The sequence below is a fragment of the Etheostoma cragini genome, chromosome 22 (genome assembly GCF_013103735.1).
Source record: "Etheostoma cragini isolate CJK2018 chromosome 22, CSU_Ecrag_1.0, whole genome shotgun sequence".
NCBI lineage: Eukaryota > Metazoa > Chordata > Actinopteri > Perciformes > Percidae > Etheostoma > Etheostoma cragini.
The window spans coordinates 15,752,305-15,771,040 of record NC_048428.1 but is presented as its reverse complement, the minus strand read 5'-3'; the positions used below and the strand labels follow the sequence as shown (position 1 = coordinate 15,771,040).

Genomic DNA, 18,736 nt, shown 5'->3' with positions numbered 1-18,736 from the left:
ATTGAGAAATTCACCCAATGATTTTTTTTAAGCCAAAGTCAGAGAAACCTCCCCCATCCCTCCTATATACGGTTTGGAAGAAAAGCCTTGTTCTGTGGCTATAAAGAATAGCTTGCCTCAGATTGTTTGGTTCAATCCATCATTACATGACTGAAGGTAGAAGAGCAGAATGCCCAATGTGGGACTCTATTATATCAGCTATTGTTCACCCTGCTATCCCTTTTTTTCATTCTGTGACTGCCCTGCTGCCCTGTCTTTCTAGTCAGTCTCCTGCTGCCTTTTGTGACCTCATCAGTATGCACCTCACATGGGTCACCTGCTTGTGTAGAGGATGAGGGAGGGGAGCTTTTAAAACTTCATTGCAGTGAAGATTTTTAACAGTTTAATTACTTTACTTATCTTTTCAACCACATCTCCATGATTTTAATGATAGAGGAAACAAATATATTGTAATATAGTAAGAGTCTGCCATGTATTTTACTTAGAGAAACATTTGTGATTGGCCAAAACAAAGCATCACCTTACACTTGCCAAGAGACCAAACCAAGTAACCAGGTTAAATGCTCATTCTTAAATCTCTTCTCATGCTGTTTGTTGACTTACCGCTGCTTGTCTGTGTGTGTTGGACAGAATCCCATGGATCTTCACTTTGTCCTTGTCCATCTGGTCAATATCTACCCACAAGTCTTTGCTCATCTGATCTGACGGGTTGTATGTTTTTGATGTGTAGTAGTTGTGATCTGTATCCTCCTGTAGAATTGACAAAGATGTACCCTGTGAGTTTACACACATTATACTGTAAAGACTGTGAAGACGCATAATACAGTAAAAGTTATTTAGAGGAATGTAATGCAGCTTGGAGGAAAGAGTGTTCTGTTGCTCTGTGAAACAACTGATGAAGAATAATAAAACATTTTCATAAAGAGATATCATGTGAGCTCAAATCAAATTCAAAATAATCTAAGACAGTTTTTAAAAAACAATTAAAACCTCTACACCAACAGAAAACGTACACAAAGTGTGTTTTAATTTTGCTGCCGAACAAAGTATCTGCTAAATTAGATTATTTGACAATCATTTCCACTGTGTGTGCATTCTGTTTGTCCTTTTATTCAACTCTGTAGTTTGCATTAGGGCATAATCAGCACACAAAGTCGTTTTAATGTCTACTAATCAAATTAAGAAAAACACAAGAAGCCAAACAACTTCTTTCACTCTTAAAACCAGACTGCACAGTCAGGATTGCCTTTTTATCACAGAAACGGGGACTCTTTAAAGCCATGTGGGAGCGGCCAGCCTGCTTTTATTGTTTCCTGTACCGAATTATGCTCTTATCGTGGGCTTTCTGTTGCCTGTCTCTTTCCCTGTGGGTCTAATGAGATGCCTGTCAGCCGTGTCTTTTATTTAAAACATGGCTAAAGTTAATGTTTTGCTGAATGGGAAGTCAGGGAAGTGTATATTACTTCTGACTATGATTCTTACTAATAGGAACTCGTGCAGCTTTGTGCACACTTTAATGTATGGGTAGTATTATTCTGAGCCACCGCGCTTCGGTTGTCAAAAGGCCATGAGACAAACATTAATTAAAGGCCAATCCTTCCCTTTTCAGTTCGTTTTGCTTCAAGAATTCCCCCTCAGAGAGTTATAATCTAATACCTATACACAACATTTAGCCTGGAATATAAGAGAGATAAGGTTTCAGGCTTAGCAAAGACTGTGATAAATATCAAAATTCCAAATGGTGTTCAGCAATGTAGGTGGTGGAACTTTTGATCAATTTGTAAATTTACACAAACACTGCCAGAAGCCTTCAACACATATTGAAGTGCAGACATATCGTGTCAGTGGGGAAAAGGCCCCTCCAGGCAGCCTTAGTCAGCACATTCCCAGAATAAAAAACAAGGGAAACAAATGCACAACTGTAAAGTGTCTTTCTAATCTGCTCAAGATGGGTTTTTTGTCTTGTGCAGAATGATGGAGAGAGATGGAGGCTCCTTAGAGGTGAGAGGGGCCGGTGAAGGGGAAGGTTGGCAGGGTGACCATTGTCCAGCTGTGTGTCGGTGGACATGAAGTTGGAAGCAAACACAGTACAGGGTGGGAAATTGTGGGAGGAAGATACTGTCTCTTTCTTTAAATCATGCACTGCAAACTTGTGTCAAAATGTGTGAGCAAGTAAAGTGTGGTACTCGATATTGGTGTATGAAATTAAAAACAGTTGGTTGATGAGATCAGAAACCATCTCCACCCAAACACATTTACAAAATATTAAAATCATTATAATGATTGTTCAACTTGTCATGCAGTTTGGTTTTGATGAAAAATCTTTTCAGACAGTTGACCAATTAGAGTTTAGCAGACCGGATTAAGACTGGATACGTCACTCAGTACTGATTGGTTAAATTAAAATAAAACAAAATAGCTGCAAGAAGCAAGAAATAAGCTCAGGTGATCACAATCTCAGGTTGGGCGAATGAGGAGTGACAAAATGGTGATTAACTGTGATTAACACAGAGCCATACTCACACAGAAAGAGTTGGTATTTGTATTTTATAGTATCATTCATACATAATTAGAATATATGACCTTACATCAGATATAGTTTGACAAGCCTTGATAATCTCTTCTTAGTGTCTTTAATATGCAGACCCACATTGTCAAACACATTGCAAAATAAAAACAGGTGACACAATGTGAAATCTATTTATTTCTTAAAAGTGGTACTGTGAAAGAGATGTGGTCGTGACTGTGATTCCCCAATGTCTGTCGGAGGAATAAAGGAAGAGTACGCTGAAAACTGTAATCCCCTCAACTGCAACAAAGTCTTTGCTCCTGAGAAAATAAAATTCCATTTATGCGTGAGCACACTTAAGCTTTGAATAAATGTTCCAGTATGTTGGGTTTGTCAGCCAGCCCTCTTTTTTTCCTGAGATAGTACCATCACCCCCACCACACACACACACACACACACACACACACACACACACACACACACACAAGGAGCATTAAAAGGATCCCATTGCTCATGTGTGAAGCTCTTTATCAGCTGATAATGCCTGGGATCTGTTATTCAGCTCCGTCTGCTGCTAGTTGAAGCAGCTTGATGGTATTGATGGTGTGTGCGTGCATGTCTGTGTGTGTGTGTGTGTGTGTGTGTGTGAGTGTGTGTGAGTGTGTGAGTGTGTGTTGAAACTCAACTGTGTGAAACTACACACTGGTCTGAGCAGCACTAGCCAATTTTTTATGTATTTAACAAAGAAAAGTGTGGAAACTAGTGATTATGATGTAGAGGTCTTCACTGAGCTAAATATGTTATTCCCAGTCCAAAACAGACTAACGGAAAACATACCAAAATCTGACGTGCACAACTCACTGCAATTTTCAATCTGGTATTTGACATATTGGCACACAGATAATGTTAATAAAGTGACACCCTTTTGGTCCTGAGTATTATGTTGGCTGACTTGGGTCCCCGGTCAGGTTCCTCAGAGCCCAGAGGACCCATAAATACCTCTCACATGCATCTGTAGTATAACAACATCTTTTATGATTGCTGATTGCATTCAAAATGCTCCAAAAGTGCAAAATCACGCCTTAAATTTGTGTGTCAGTTTGTGATTGTTACAAAAACAATGAAATTGGAAATGGAGAGAATAAAATGAATTAGTAGTCTGTGTTAAATCCAAGCACCTGATATATAATGTAAGTGTTCTTTTTCTTTGGTTGTAGATCTCATTAATTGGATTTGCAAGCTGTCTGATGGGTTTAAGTGATATTCAAGGACATCTGTTCATCTAAAGAAATGTCTGCAAACCAACATGTTCGCTGATCCAATTAGAAATTTCTACAAAAACACCAAAAGATGATTCTCAGTCAGACGGTTATAGACTGAAGCAGACTGGACACATACCGAAATTTAAACAACTACAGGTTCATCTGCAGAACAGCTCTATGCTGTAGCAGCTGCCGGAGCTGGTATAGCATTACAGAATTTAAACACTGCACAACATAAAGACAAGTAAACTTATCTTTCCAATCACATTTCCTCAGGGAACCTTTTAACAAACTTGACAGCCTGAGACACAAAACCAACAAAAGAAAAAAAAATCCTAATTTGCATTCACTGCAAGAACTGAATATGGAGAGTGTGTAAAAGCAGCACTGGTAATCAAGTGAAGTAATGAAAACCTCGCTGTGTGAATTCTCTCCCTTAAGAAATACACAACTAAACAGTGTAGTAAAGCATGAAACCCCCAAAGAGCCTCCTGGGTTGTGTAGTCCCAGACATCCAATAACAACCTAAAACCACACCCTTATTACTACATAGCAGAGCTAGCTATACAAACACCAGTACACTGTATGCTTTTATTGGCAACACGTCTGATATTGGTTACATTCTCTGAACAGGCTGTACATTACTGTAGATTTGAAAAGCCGGCGTGAAAATGAGAAAATCAAATGTATTTTATATATTATTTCAGAGGGAACACGAGGAGTTTATTGTTTTCTGAGCAACTGAAGTCTTTGTGTAGTTTGTTTATGCACCTCATAAAGATAAGACTTAAAATGGTTGCACCTGACAGCTGGGAGCAACCTGTAAAGTAGTTCCTCAAAGAGGTTAGGACCCATGTTGTAATGACTTCTTACACTGAGCAGGTGTATCAGGTCCACAAATAGCCCTTTTTAAACAAATGCAAAGGTCGCTTCCAGAGAAAAAGTTTAAATATAATCCAAGAGGTCCAGTTTGAGTAATACAAACATGTTTTTTTGGGGTTCATCAGATACCAAAACACTGCACAGTGGTTGGAAATACTGTGGACATTTCGGTCCCCAAAGATAGCTGCAGAGTGAGTGCTCCTCGCGTTCAAGCTGCTCTCTGGTACAGGAAGCTGTGGATCCAGACCCAGAGTCTGAGTGAGACGGAGGCACCTGCCCAAAGGAAGAGAGGCTTTGCCCAGTCAGACTCTGAGATAACATTATCTTCTGCCTTTTGCTCAGAAGTGGTGAATTTACAGCTCACAGCAACTTAATACAATTTAGTATCTGGCTTTTGTTTGATTTCTAGTGTCAGCTAAAATATTGCACATTTACAATCCTTCTTTACTGTAGTTAGCACGCATTAGCTCTGAGGGCTATCTTGGCTTGTTTATTGTATAACGTGAACGTTGCTATTACCCTGAACATCCTGCCAAACCCTATTCAAAAATTTGGCAGTTTAATAAAGAGTTGCTTGATGGTCTATATGAAAAACAGGATTGAATAGTCAAATATCTGTATTAAACCGCCAAATCAATTTCGACTAAATACTAGCAGCCTGAGTCTGCACATCTACTGTGCCAGTGCAATGTTCTCATTGAAATGGACGAGTAAAGATTGTGTTTTTTTTTAAGCAGTGCTCTGTACATGTACATAATGGCAAAGATACAATTGGTAATAGCCTGAGATGTTCACAATGAACAATAAATTGACCAAGCCATTAATTTACACAGACTTCATTTTCTCCCGAGACCGGTAAGTGGCCAAATTCAGAACACATTGTTTTTTTACATTCAATATTTAAATTTTAGTTCCAATTATATGCTATCAATATGTGCCGACCATTGATTTCAAACTAGGGTCTACAAAGTCTCCAACAAGCCTACTTTAGGTATTTCTTTTTAAAGTGTGAAGAATCATATGTGTGCCAAATGTTACTCTGACTAAGCATTAAGCTCATCCAGAGTAATGTGGGTTTGATAAAAAATGAATAATGTTAAAAAATTTGACAAATATCACCAGCATGTAAGTTCATTCAATGATTATGTAAACAAACTATGGCACATAGAATGTTAATTTACAAAACAACCTAACAGTCAGAGTTGAGAAATGTTTGTGACCTAAACACAGGTTGAAAAAAACTGCTCTTTGGAAGATAGAGTAACAAACAACAAAACACAACCGTTAACAGCCACATGCCATTACTGACACCATGCCTAAACTAGTTAAAGCCTATCCTCAACGAAAGAAAAAGACATTGAAGACATTTGGATTGAATTTAGTGATAGCGTCTTCCCACGGCTTGTTCCAACTTTGCCTTATTCAACCTTACAGTGACCTGAAGCCGAGAGGCTGTTTAATCTGATAGCTAGCACAGTGAGTGAGTCACAGGCATTCAGGGTGTCAGACAGTCTGCTGTTAAGACCACTGTTATAAACCTGCATGTCGAGGTGAGATTCATCTATTGTTTGGAACTCGTGTTATGGCACCACTTAACCCAAACACAAACTGACCTCAAAGCAAAGCCAACAGAGGAGATGGAGAGATTTCTTCAGTTCTTTTTAAGAAACCTGATTTATGGTAATTAAAACAAGTTGTGTTTTCCTTATTCTGTCAGATAACTCAAATATATGTTGTCAGTTTTTTGTTAGATGGGAAGATAGATACCACTCTCAATTTCTTTAGGGTAAATGTGAAGATGGAGCCAGCAACTAGTTAGCTTTGCTCAAGAGCAACAGCTAGCCTTGCTTTGTCCAAAGGTAAAAAATCTACGTACCAGCACATCTAAAGCTCTTTTATTAGTAAACGTAAATGTGCTGTATTTATATAGCGCTTTTCCAGTCTTAACAACTGCTCAAAGCGCTTTTACATCTACAGGAAACATTCACCATTCACACACATTCATACGCTGTGGCCGGGGCTGCCGTACAAGGTGCCACCTGCTCATCAGATAAACATTCACACACATTCACAGTCCGATGCGCAGCACCGGGGGCAACTCGGGGTTCAGTGCCTTGCCCAAGGACACTTCGACAATGACTGCAAGGGCGGGGATCGAACACCCACCTTCCGATTGGCAGGCAACCGCTCTACCACTGAGCCACAGCCGCCCCGCAAAGTGAGCTTTGTATCTTGTTTGTTTAAAAAAAAAACATGGTTTTACAGGGGGATAAAAGCTGGACTATTTCTTGACCAGTTTCTAGACTTTTTGTAGAGATGATGAGACTCCTGGCAAGCCATTTACCCGTTTCTAGATTTTAAGCTAAGCTAACTGGCTGCTGGCTATAGCTTCATATTGAACAATCAAACATGAGAGTAACGCCAATCTTCTCATTGAACTTTTGACAAGAAAGCAAATAAGAGTATTCTTCAAAATATCTAACAATACATTTTTAATGCAGCTAAACAAAATAATCAAAACATCAATAAAAAATAGTTTTTTTGTTGAATAGATTAAAATACAACAATATTTGGCTATGTGAATATGTCTAAGTGTAGATTTTTTCTTTCGGTGGACACCGAGTCCCTCTTTGTCGCCATCATTTAAAGCTCCTTCAGATCAGAGGAGACAGCCTTAAGATCCGTTCAGCTTCCTGCTGGATGGAGGATTTCAGCTCAGTGTCTACTGTGTCTGCCCCTTTACCTATATGAAGGCTTTTCTCATGTCAACAAAGTGTAGGTGGCAGGTTAGGGAATGTGTGTGTGTATGTGTATATGTGTGTGTTGAGTAATGACAGGAGGAATGATGGGGTGTTTGTGCTGTGGACTCCTTTTCCATTCAGCATGAACAAATGAATCTCAGACAGCAAAAAAACAATGTGTGTTAATTGTGTCCTTAAATAAATGTTTGTGTCTTTGTGTGTACATGAGTGTGTGAATAATTACAGCTGACGATCAAAGCCGCCTCCCTCCTGGCTGAAAGAGTCAAGGCTGTGAACCTGAGATGATTAGAAGCCACAGGAAAACTTAACGAGGTGTCTAAGCCCAGGCGGCCGCCATCATTATGACTGAACGCCTCGATGCTCTGCGCAGGCCCAGGCGCCATAACAAGAAGACAAGGACGGCGCCTTTCATTTACATAGACACAAGCACAGGCCAAACACGGCTATTAAACTCCAGCAGCTCCATAAACCCTTAAAACTGTGGGAGACCAGGTTATTTCCTGTTCTGGTCTCTTTGAGGTCAAGTTTAAGAGGATCCAGCCCCACAAAGAAGGTACCTGAACACCTGAGGGCTAAGCTTAATTTGATATAAAATATTAACCCTCAAAGACCCCTTCTAGTCTTCTTTTTCATTACCACTCTTCCAGGGAGATTTACATTTGCTCCAGGGATGCAACCAAAGAGTATTTTTAGGTACAGCTCAAAAGAGGACCTCATCGATTCATTCTCTTTATGTTAGTTGGCTTCTTTACTAGACAGAAAGGTTTACTGAGGAGCTGCGCTGATCTCACTGAGTCACCATAAAGTCTGAATTTGTTCAGTGGGATGACAATCATGGCAAACTTTGATTTAGGTTATCAACCCCAATCATTTGTGTCAGTTTCAGGACACCCTTTTTAATTTCACTTTGCAAATCAAAATATAGCTTTGCCTAATACATAATCAAAATGGTATTTTTGATAAATCATATAACATAAAGCTTAAACAAAAATCTTTTTCAGTGTACTTTGTGTTCACGGCCATCTATTACTGCAAATTTCAAATAAGGGTGCAGCGGTGGGGGGTAAGTAGCTGGAGACTGAAAGTCTGAAGGGGTGCGGGACTGTGAAAAGCTTGAGAAAGGCCAAACAATTGAGGTCCAGAACAAGACAAAGCCAAGATCAGGAATGAACTTATTGATTATTATCGGTCGAGGGATTGCTTAAAAAATTGTGCATTGACAATATAACACCATACGTGTATTGTACATTGTATGCATGTATCCCTTGGTTTAATCATATTGACCCATACCTTGGACTTTTAGGCACTTCACTATTATGAAGTTTAAAGTCAGATATAACAGAGCAGTTGCCAGTCATGTTCACGACTTAAATCTGATGTGAACACTATTTAGGATTCAGAAAATAGTGATACAAACGCGGCATGACATCTACCACCCTAAAAGGTGCATCAAAACTAATAGAAAGATCACAAAGATGTCAAAAAGGAATAGTCTGTACATTCGCACACAGGCCGCAGAGTAACTGAAAAAACCTGTGTGGGAGGACCATGAGTGTGTAGGGCTTTTAATGCTGCCAAGTTAAACAGTGCTCCTGTGACTTTATATATTTAGGGTACTTTGGGGTTAAAAATCAATGTGGCAGAAGCAGAGAAATCCTGACTTTAAGTTACTCGGGGTCAAAAATTCTGCATGCTACACTTCCGGAATGCAGACTTTCTGTGATACTTTCAGAAATTCCCCCAGAGCCACAGAATCTATTATAAAACTCTGATTTCAATTTACAATGGCATACAGTTATCTCTGTTTTGACCTTGGTGTGAATCAGCACCTACTTCTATCTGGGAGCTGTTGTTTGTTTCCTCTGCAGACAGCAGGCCTGGAAAGCCCTCAGGCTCCTCCTGCTCAGGATCCTGGTCCTGCTCTTGGCTGGCCCTGTTGCTGTCCATGTTACGAGGTTTTGGGGGAAGCCATCTCCTCCACCGGTGACTGTACAGCTTCACGTCCACTGCTGTGTCCTCATCTCCTGCCTGTCCCTGCATGTATGAATAAGAGACCCCTGGGGAGACAGGAAACCAAAGTGTGATTAACAAAATAAAACATTAGTGTAGCATGGCCCAAAGCCAAATCACCTTTTTGCATAATGATAAATGTAAAGTAGGTCACCAGAAGTATACTTTCATAAAACATGCTCAGTCATTTTTCAATCTAGTTAACTATATTTAACCCTGGAACAAAAATCTGTTGCCATGTATTGCAAATTGGTGGGTTGTACAAGCAAAATGATTACCCTAATATTTATACTTTCACTAAGACAATAGTCAAATTACAAAGACTATTACTATTTAAGCCATTAATCTTGTACCGCTCCCTCATAACTTACTGTCTTTGCAGACTTTTCTCATTGCTCAGGGGACAAATCTCACCGCCTAAAACAGATGCACATTAGCAATGACTCAGCAGTCATCACACACACCAGTGGGCCACAGTCATACACAATCATCCCTATCCCTGAGTCTGAAATGAGACGCTGGTGACGGGTGAAAAATGGTTCTCTGTTAATGTAAACACTGACTTGATTAACCAAGCCTCAGACAGACTGCTGGATTTTGGGTGAAATCTGCTGCATCATTATACGTTCACTGATTAAAGTGAGTCTGAATAAAGGAGAAAAATGCCTCAAATATATACAAATAGAAGTTCTGTCCTTCCTTCTAGAGGTGGACATAAAAAAATATTTTTCTGTTCAACATAATAAGCCTAAAGGGGCTCTTTCTGACTAACACCTAACCTGTTTGATTAAAGAAATTCTGGTGTGTTGACTTTGAATCTGTTTGTTTGACCTGTTGTAAAAGCTGTTAACTATCTGTTAAACCCGGATGAGGATCGAACAAGTGGGCGAAAAAAAAAAGGTCGGTCTGTCTCAGTATTTGTAGTGGGTGTCACTGCCCAATGTGAGGCGAGTGCAGATTTGAGTCGCACTTGTGTCACTTTGCGACGAATGAAGCTCTGAGTTGCGCTTGCATCACTTTGTGACAAGTAGCATTTAAGATGCTAACAAGAGACTTGGAACCTCCTTTGACAAGTTTGTTCACAGATGGCTACAAGTTAGCAATTAAACAATGGCATGTAGGTATAAAAGAGAGTAGGCAGATATGGTCTGTTTATCTGTTCTTCCTGTGATGGACTGCAGACTTGTTTCCTTGCCTTCAGATTGTATAAGGTCCTGCTCCCCAAGACTCTAATAGGATTAAGCGGAAAAAGACAATAACAATGAACTTAATTTTTATAGCACTCATCCAAACACAAACTTTACAAAATGCTTGCATGCTGTTGCAGCCATGCAAATTGTTTGGCTGTAGAACAGAAAATACTGCTGATCCCTCTACTGAGACAGAGGTCACTGGGCTTAACCAGCAAAGTTCCACTCCTTTCCCATCTTTCTCTTTTCTCTAACGCTCACATTTCTTCCTCCTCTCTCATCCACCTCCTTTCTCTGGGCCCCCCGTCCTGTGGTTCTCAAGAGACAAGAAGAGAGCATGTGGAGGGGCTTTAGATGCTAATTCGCCTAAAAATGGAAGCTGATAGATTCACTTTATAATGACCATTGGCAAAGCAAGAAGCGAGGAGACCAATCTGTGCATAGAGATGGGTGTTGATGTACACTGAAATAATTTAACTGAGCAGATGGCACATGGACAAAGTATGAAAGGGGTCTGAGTGCAATTTGCAGCTAATTGTTTCTGGAGCCAAGAAGAAGAACAATTAAAAGTTTGCGCTCACCTTCACTCTGCACAAACATTATCTGACACTCACTCAATCCCTAATGGTCATTAGTCACACCCATGCGGGCAAAGTAGTGCAGGCAAACTTCCTGTCAACAGCAGTTACATAATCTCATCCAAGAGGCACCAACCCATCTATTTTCATCCTTTAAAAGATCTTTGTCAGTCACTCAATATACAATAGAAAGCTGGCCAACAGCAGATGCTTTAAAATATACCATGGCAACAACATAGGGACCGTGAATAAATGGCTGCTCTTTTCCCAGGATGCCCCTATGTGAACGCTCATGATGAGTCACCCTTTAAAGGAGCACATGCACCTGCATTTCTCTTGTGTACACCACCTTTGAGATTCAGAGGCAGCATTTTCTGTTATTATCCAGGGGAAACTCTGGGTCTTTTGTCAAGCATTCGGAAGAGGAATGAGGTCAGACCCCTGAGGGACACCTAAAACCACCCCCCAGCAGGACAAGACTGCTCCCCAGTGCGAGACTGTTCCTCTGCTTTTGTGTGAAAGGAAATCTTTCCCCTCTACATTTCTTTCAGTACGTCTGAAAGCCCCCGCATACCTTCCCCCTGACTCTGTCAAGCAGCCTTGTTGGCCGGACTCATGGCTGTCAACACCTCTGATTCACAAACACCAGAGGGACTGTAACTTGGTTCCACCTAAAACCTTTCAAGGACGTTTAGGTCATAAAACCACAGAATAAAGGTGCTGTCTGCACCCCTTCTTTCATTCAGTCCCTGCTTGTTTGCCCCTCTTTTCTTGCTGTTCTCACCTGACTCAGTGTTGCTGATAGGAGGCTGCCACACATGACTGGAAAGTAGAGGAGGTGAAACGCTTCATTGCAATTGTGCATGCAACTGTGTGTGTGGCGTGCATAATTTCAGCAGAAAAGGGGATACAAAAAGTCACATTCCCTTACGGATTCTTCACCTTTCTATCTCTGGGTGTCAGAGTGCTTCATTTAGTACCCACTGAAAGCGGTTTTATCAGTGGACCAGCAGACCCTGCTTAGCACAATGGAAGACCTTCTTTCTCAGGCTCTGGGCAGAATCAACTCAACACAGATTAAGTTGATGTAACTTTTACATTTACCCAGTTTTCTGGGGGGCTCTTTCTCATTTTTATTTTAGCGAAAAACAACCAAAGTTTAGATAATCTGTGTGATAAAAGAGCCTATTATTCCGGATTCTTACATAAAGATTCTTAAATAAAGAACAGACAATGTGATTAAAAGTATAGCTCCAGATCATGAAAGAGAATATCACAATTTTTCCCCCATTAAGTGTGTCTTGTTCTGTTCATTAGCAAAGATTCATTGGAACTTTATTCAGGAGAGGCACTTCACACGCACGCCGCATGCTGTGTGCACACACACACACACACACACACACTATGAAAGAATGCCAGCAAATGATGCTCTCAGTAAAACTTACGATACGATATTTTGTAATGGTTTAAAAAAAAAATTCTATCCAGAAACATTGTTTGTTGAACCAACTCTTCAAATATTTGCAGAACTTTTGGGTGTACTCAGGAATGATTTGTTGCAACAAAATAAATGGGTGTGTATAACTGATGAAAACTAGTGACTGAATTTGGAATGCCTCTGATGCATTCATCATTTTTTTGTATTAATCTATTGAATGTTTAGTTCCGAAAAAAATGAAATCACAATTCCCAGGGACCAATGTGACATCTTCCAACTGCTCTGTTTGTCGGACAAACATTTTTGAGAAGCTGAACATAGAAGATGTTTAACATTTTTTTCCATTACAATAGGCTATCAAAGTTTTCGTTTGATTCATTCATTTTGTGCTAACTAATTCTATCAACTAATTATTACTCAGCGTTCTAAGGCAGGTTGGTGCATAAAGCCGTCTTTGACACTAACACACCAACAAACAATTGTTGGCCCTTCACAAGCCAAACTATGTTCAGGGTCATCTCAGGGCACCAAATACTGCCGCTCAAAAACACTGACAGTGTTACTGCATTAGCCTTCTGATGCTAAAATAAAGAGGCAGAGACAGATAAACTCAGAAATTCAATGTGACTGTTAAATTAATAAACTGGGTTTAATAGGAGATGTCTGCTGGTTTGATCTTGTGACGAACAAGATGAGAATTCTTTAAACAAGTTTCCATATCTCTCACTGTGTGATAAGTGTTAATAGATTACAGATTACATAGAGCAAATGAAATACAACTGATTTATTTTCATATTAACGGAGTTAATTCAATGCACATCATGTGTGATGCCAATCCAACCGCAGACCCTTTAAATCTCTGTCGCCTGGGGTGGAGAATCAAATTGACCATTACGCCAAACAAATTCCAGCTATGCAACTGTCTGGAATTATTATGCAGGGCAAAATGTGCTTTCCTAACCTGCTGTAGCTTGCTTTTTACACATCCTCTTTTAAAAAACGAAGCCTGTCATTAGGCAAACACATAAAGTCAAAAAGCTGACTAGAGGAGAAAGTTAAACACAGGTAGACAGAGAGGCAGCACCAAGAGTTCCAGGTTCAAACTGTCGTTATAAGATTGAGATGAGATAACTGTGTGATGAAAGGGGAAATTAAATGTGAGATGCATATAAATCTCACATAATCAGTGCATCGGACAAGTTAAGAAAGAAAATTAAATACTGCAAGAGTGTGCACAATGAACAAAACAAGTGTTCTTACAGAAAAGCAGTGACAGCAATGACTTTCCCTCCAGGCAGAGGCATCAAGAGAGCGACCTCCTGTCGTACACTCTATTGCACCAGAGATTTAGTTTGGCCAACAATTAGTCACATCTTTCCAAGTCAAAGCAATGCAACACAAAAATCACCCTAAGGCTCAGATCAGGACCATAGATTCTGTAGAGGCGTGTGTCTCTTGTGCTTGTTGAGAATATTACATTGCTACTAATTTCTCACTTCAGTAATCCACAGGTGGATCAAGGCCTCCTTTGGATTAGAGACTAACATAGGAAATCTGAATGTGCCACATTATCATTGAAACAGTTGACATTGGACTTTGAGCCTTTTATAACTACATCAGAAAGGTTACTGGCAACATAAGAATAAGATAACCAACCAGGAACAAAGACACACAATGTGTGGCGAGCAGGCGCTCAAATGTCTCAAATAAGAAAAGAGGCAGCTGTGAAAAGGGGGACTATAAATAAAAAACAAATTTTGCAGTTTCAAAACTGTTAATTACAAGCCACAGAAAATGGAATTTGGATGGGAATTCATTAGAAGGAGACTAATGAACGTTTGCTGTGAAGAGGACAGGTGTCAGGATTGCATGTTAGAGGAAGGAACAAGGCCAGAGTCAAAGAAACTAAAGGGGAATTATAAGAGTGTCCAGTTTTAGGTCCAGTGATTTTTAATCAAGGCTTTTAACTTGAAGAACATAATTATTTTTGAGTCACATGATTAGCTGGACAGAGATGGCGGCTTAAGATGTAGCACCTTGCCCAAATTTGTTATTCCAACTTCAAGATTTTACCACGTTGTGCTTGTTAGAATAACCTGAAGCAAAATGGCAAACAAGAATATAGTCCAATGCGGCAATATGGACGACATTGCAGAGGCATTGCTGGAGAAACAGAAAAACTACCTTGAATTACATTTTCTCAGATTCAGTTTTAGATTTAACAGATGGGGATCGACAACAGCAGTAAGCTAACTGCTATCCATATCCAGCAAGCATCTGTGACTGCAAGCCTTGGCTCTATTAGATCTGATGTGAACAACATAAAAACTACTGTGGAAGTATTGCAAGTAAACGTGAAAGCCATGGCAATGCTTTTCAAGGGCTGGAGGTGAAGCTAGCAGATATGGTAGACAAAAAACAAAGATGCAACATCCGCATCATCGGGCTGAAAGAGGGGCTAGAAAGTGCCAATGCTATCCAGTATCTCTCGCGGTCCCTGACTAAGTGGTTCAGAAATCTCTGTGAACAGGGCTGTGCCCCGTCCTCCTGCAGCGGCGGGGAGAGCAGACGCTTCAGATTCTATCCCGATGGGTGCCGTAGAAGAGGATCAGGACTGAAACAACAGCCTGATGAACATGGACCGTTGGTTTGTCTTGTTCTCTTAAGGTGTCCTGATTTTGTCTGATATGATTACAGAGACTGTTTCTCAATGCCTTACCGGGCCTACTCTCTATAGGTTAGCTGGGCCACTGCCAGGCTAGAGGTTCCTTTCCAAGGTGCTGTTTTGTGCTTTTTGTTTCTTTTTTCTGTTGACTGAAAATGCGTTTATTTTGCTGTTAATTTAGTGCGGAAACAGTTACTGTTGCAACCCGGTAATTATGGGCTAGTGGTCAATTTTTGCTGCCCCATATCCAAATCTTGCTCACAGACCTAGTTTCAATGTTAGCCTTACTGGCTATGTTTCCTCCTTTTGTTGTTGGTGCAGATTTCAATGCTGTGTGGGACCTAAATATTGATCGGTTGAACGTGAGGGCCGCTAGGGACCAGGCTTAGGCCACAAATAATCTGAAATCATGGGCCAGCAGCTTGGGGTTTACAGATATATGGTGTGCTGTTAATCCCATCTGTAAGGATTATTCTTTTTTCTCAGGTAGACATAAATCTTTCCCCATGACAGACTTTCTTTTTGCATCCTGTCAATTATTTCATTCAATTGCTAAAGCGGTGTTACTTCCAATGGCATTATCTGACCATAAAGGGGTCCATTGCACCGCCACCACTGGCCAGCTATCTCCACATGCGGTTAGATGGCGTCTCAATACTTCTTTGCGAAAAAAACTTTTCTGCTCTAATGTGCGCAAAGCTACGTCAGTGAAGCTGCAAAACCTTGAAGCTGAGTTCACCAGATTATACAAATTGTTAGAAACAAATTTTACTGACCAGATAGCTTTATAACGATCATTAATCAAGAAAGAAATAAGCAACATTCTGAAACAAAAGTGTGAATTTCTAATTCAGAGAGCATGACAGCGCTATTATTTTTCAGGTTGCTAGACCTTCTTGCTATAAGGTTAACTGACAGCTGGTTGAATAGGCTTGACTTGCCTCAGTTATCAGCAGAGGAATCAGCTAGCTTGGACAAATTAATTTCTATTGAAGAATTAGAATGGCAGTACAGAATTGGCAAAAAGGAAAATCACCGGGCTTTGATGGGAATCCCCCTGAATTCTATGTAACTTTTTGGGAACAGTTGGGCCCTTTCCTTCTTGACAGGATTAACTTCTCTATTGAAAAGGGTGAATTCTCAAGGGATATTAACACAGCCTTAATTTCCTTACTCCTGAAAAAGGATAAGTATCCTACAGAGTGTTCTAGCAATTGGCCTGTGAGTCTGCCTAACGCTGACATAAAAATCTTTTCAAAGCTCCTAGCCTGTCATTTGGCGTCTCATATGGCAAAATTAATTAACTCTGACTCTAACAGGATTCATAAAACAAAACTAGCACGAGATAACGTTAGACGCCTTCTCCACATTGTTAATGCGGCAGAGGACAGAAAGACCCCAATGTAATTTCTCTCTCTTGACACAATGAAAGCCTGTGACAGTGGCTTTTGAGTGGCCATTTTTAGGGTCAGTTTTAGATTGGAAGAGCTTTGGTAAAACTTTCATTGGTACGATTTAAGCTTTGTATTCTAATCCCTAGTTGAGTCTTAACTGGACGCACCTCCTCCTCCTTTCCAGTCTTTAGATCTTCCCGCCAAGGTTGCCCCTTGAGTCCTGCATTATTTGTCATTTCCTAGAGCCGCTGACTCAGGCCATCTGCCAATTGATTATGGTGTCACCAATATGCATTTGTAGTACACAGCATACAATTAACTGGTCAAAGTCTGCACTACTTAATTTAAATGATTCTGCCTGCAACTCAACCATTTCTGCCGACGTCCCCATTGTTAAGCAATTTAAATATTTAGGCATTGAGGTCCCGTCGTCAGGTTGAAGGGTATTGAAAATTAGATTGGTCTTCCCATTTTGATTGAAGCCCGTATTTCAGTGGTTAAAACGAATGTTTTACCCAGGGTCAATTTTGTGAGCTCTATGCTATCTCTCTCTCCTCCTGCTGGCTACTGACGTTAAATACAATCAGCTGTGTCTAAATTTACCTGGAAAGGCAAGTGGCCGTGACTCAAGATGTCTACTGTACAGAAGAGGAACGAGGATGGGGACCTTTTAGTTCCCAACTTTAAACATTATTTCTAGTCCTTTGTGTTAAGACCCCTTCTCACTTGGTTTAGCCCAGATGTGTCTGTTTTCTGGCGTACCTTAGAAAGTGATATGAAAGAGACTTGGTCACTCCATGACTTTTTGTCAATATTGCATCCAAAAAATCCACCTTGATTAATGTTACTATGCCTGTTACTGTCAATGTTTTGATTCTGAAGGAGCTGTCGGCCTTTCAGCTTTCTAAAGCTCAAAAACGTGCTGTGTTTGCTGGACTTACAGCTGCTAAGAGAAGGATAGCAACCTGTTGGAGGCCACTTCATGACTTGTCTATTTGTACATGAATCCTTTTTTTTGGGCTGTCACATACAGGGAACTCTCTACGGCTCGTGTGGGTGGAGCTCCGGGAAAGACTTTGGAGACTCGGGACAGCATTGCTGAGTCCTTATGGTCAATGCTGTAGCATTTTCTTTTGTTTGCGTGAGTGATTGATCCCTTGTCTTTTGTCTGTCTGTGTTTGTGTCTGTCTGTTTCTGCATGTGTTGTTTTGTCTCCCGCTCTTCCGTTTTTCCTCTGTGTTATTGTGGCCCTGGGATGCTTACCTATGTCCCTGCACTGTTTGTGAATATTATGTTTACTATATTATGTTTTCTGAATATAAAAACAAATTTGATCACAACAAAAAAGTTTAAAAAAAAGAAGAATATAATTGTTTTTTGAGCGGAAACAGAAATTGCTAATTCCCCTTCCGAGCATGTGCTGAACAGCTAAATACACTGGACACAAACTCCAAGCAGGCTAAGCCACAAAGCACCCAGTAACATCCCGGAGCACACAGTATCAAACCCCAAAACACAGGGTTTAAAGTGCTGGAGTAAACCATCATGAAGTAAACCATCATGGGGTCTGCTGTCACCGCTGCGGCTTTCTTTATGTAATTGGTGGTTGTCTTGGCTCCGGCATTGGTCAGTGCAGGAAGTGTATACAAAAAATGCTTTGGCAAAGAGACAAACAGACAGGAACACAGAGCTGCAAGCCATCAAGAGGCAGGGGGATCACAAAGAGAAATTTGACACAGGCGTTTAGGAATTCAGAATTCCAGTCAGGCACAGTGTCTGTCTCACATTTCAGGAGATTGAGTGATTGACTGCAGGACTATGAGGTGCTGCTGTTGGCTCTTATTCCACTCAACTGCGAAACAGCAGCTCGGCCTGGGAGCCCTGAGGCCTTGGATCACTCTACCATGAGAGAGCTCAGGCCTGGCGGGCAATGTATCACTGAACACCAGACCTCCTGTAACAGGTTATGTCTCCTACTTCCAGAGCAGACCATCACCTGTGGTAATATTACTGTACTCTTACAGGTCACCAGCTAGCCAGAGCCGT

General features: G+C 40.6%; 1 protein-coding gene across 2 annotated transcripts in view; it reads right to left on the bottom strand.

Annotated features, from left to right (window-relative positions):
* Positions 1-18,736, bottom strand: part of plxdc2 (plexin domain containing 2) — an 81,311-nt gene that overhangs the window by 39,035 nt on the left and 23,540 nt on the right. Inside the window, exons 1-3 of one of the 2 annotated variants that reach the window (XM_034862037.1) lie at positions 18,268-18,406; positions 9,249-9,472; positions 604-750 (exon numbers count right to left, since the gene is read on the bottom strand). In XM_034862037.1, the coding sequence (XP_034717928.1) occupies positions 604-750; positions 9,249-9,472; positions 18,268-18,391 (495 nt within the window). In that variant the 5' untranslated portion in view covers positions 18,392-18,406. Of the gene's footprint in view, positions 1-603; positions 751-9,248; positions 9,473-18,267; positions 18,407-18,736 lie in introns of those variants that run through there. The other variant, XM_034862038.1, reaches the window with a different exon arrangement.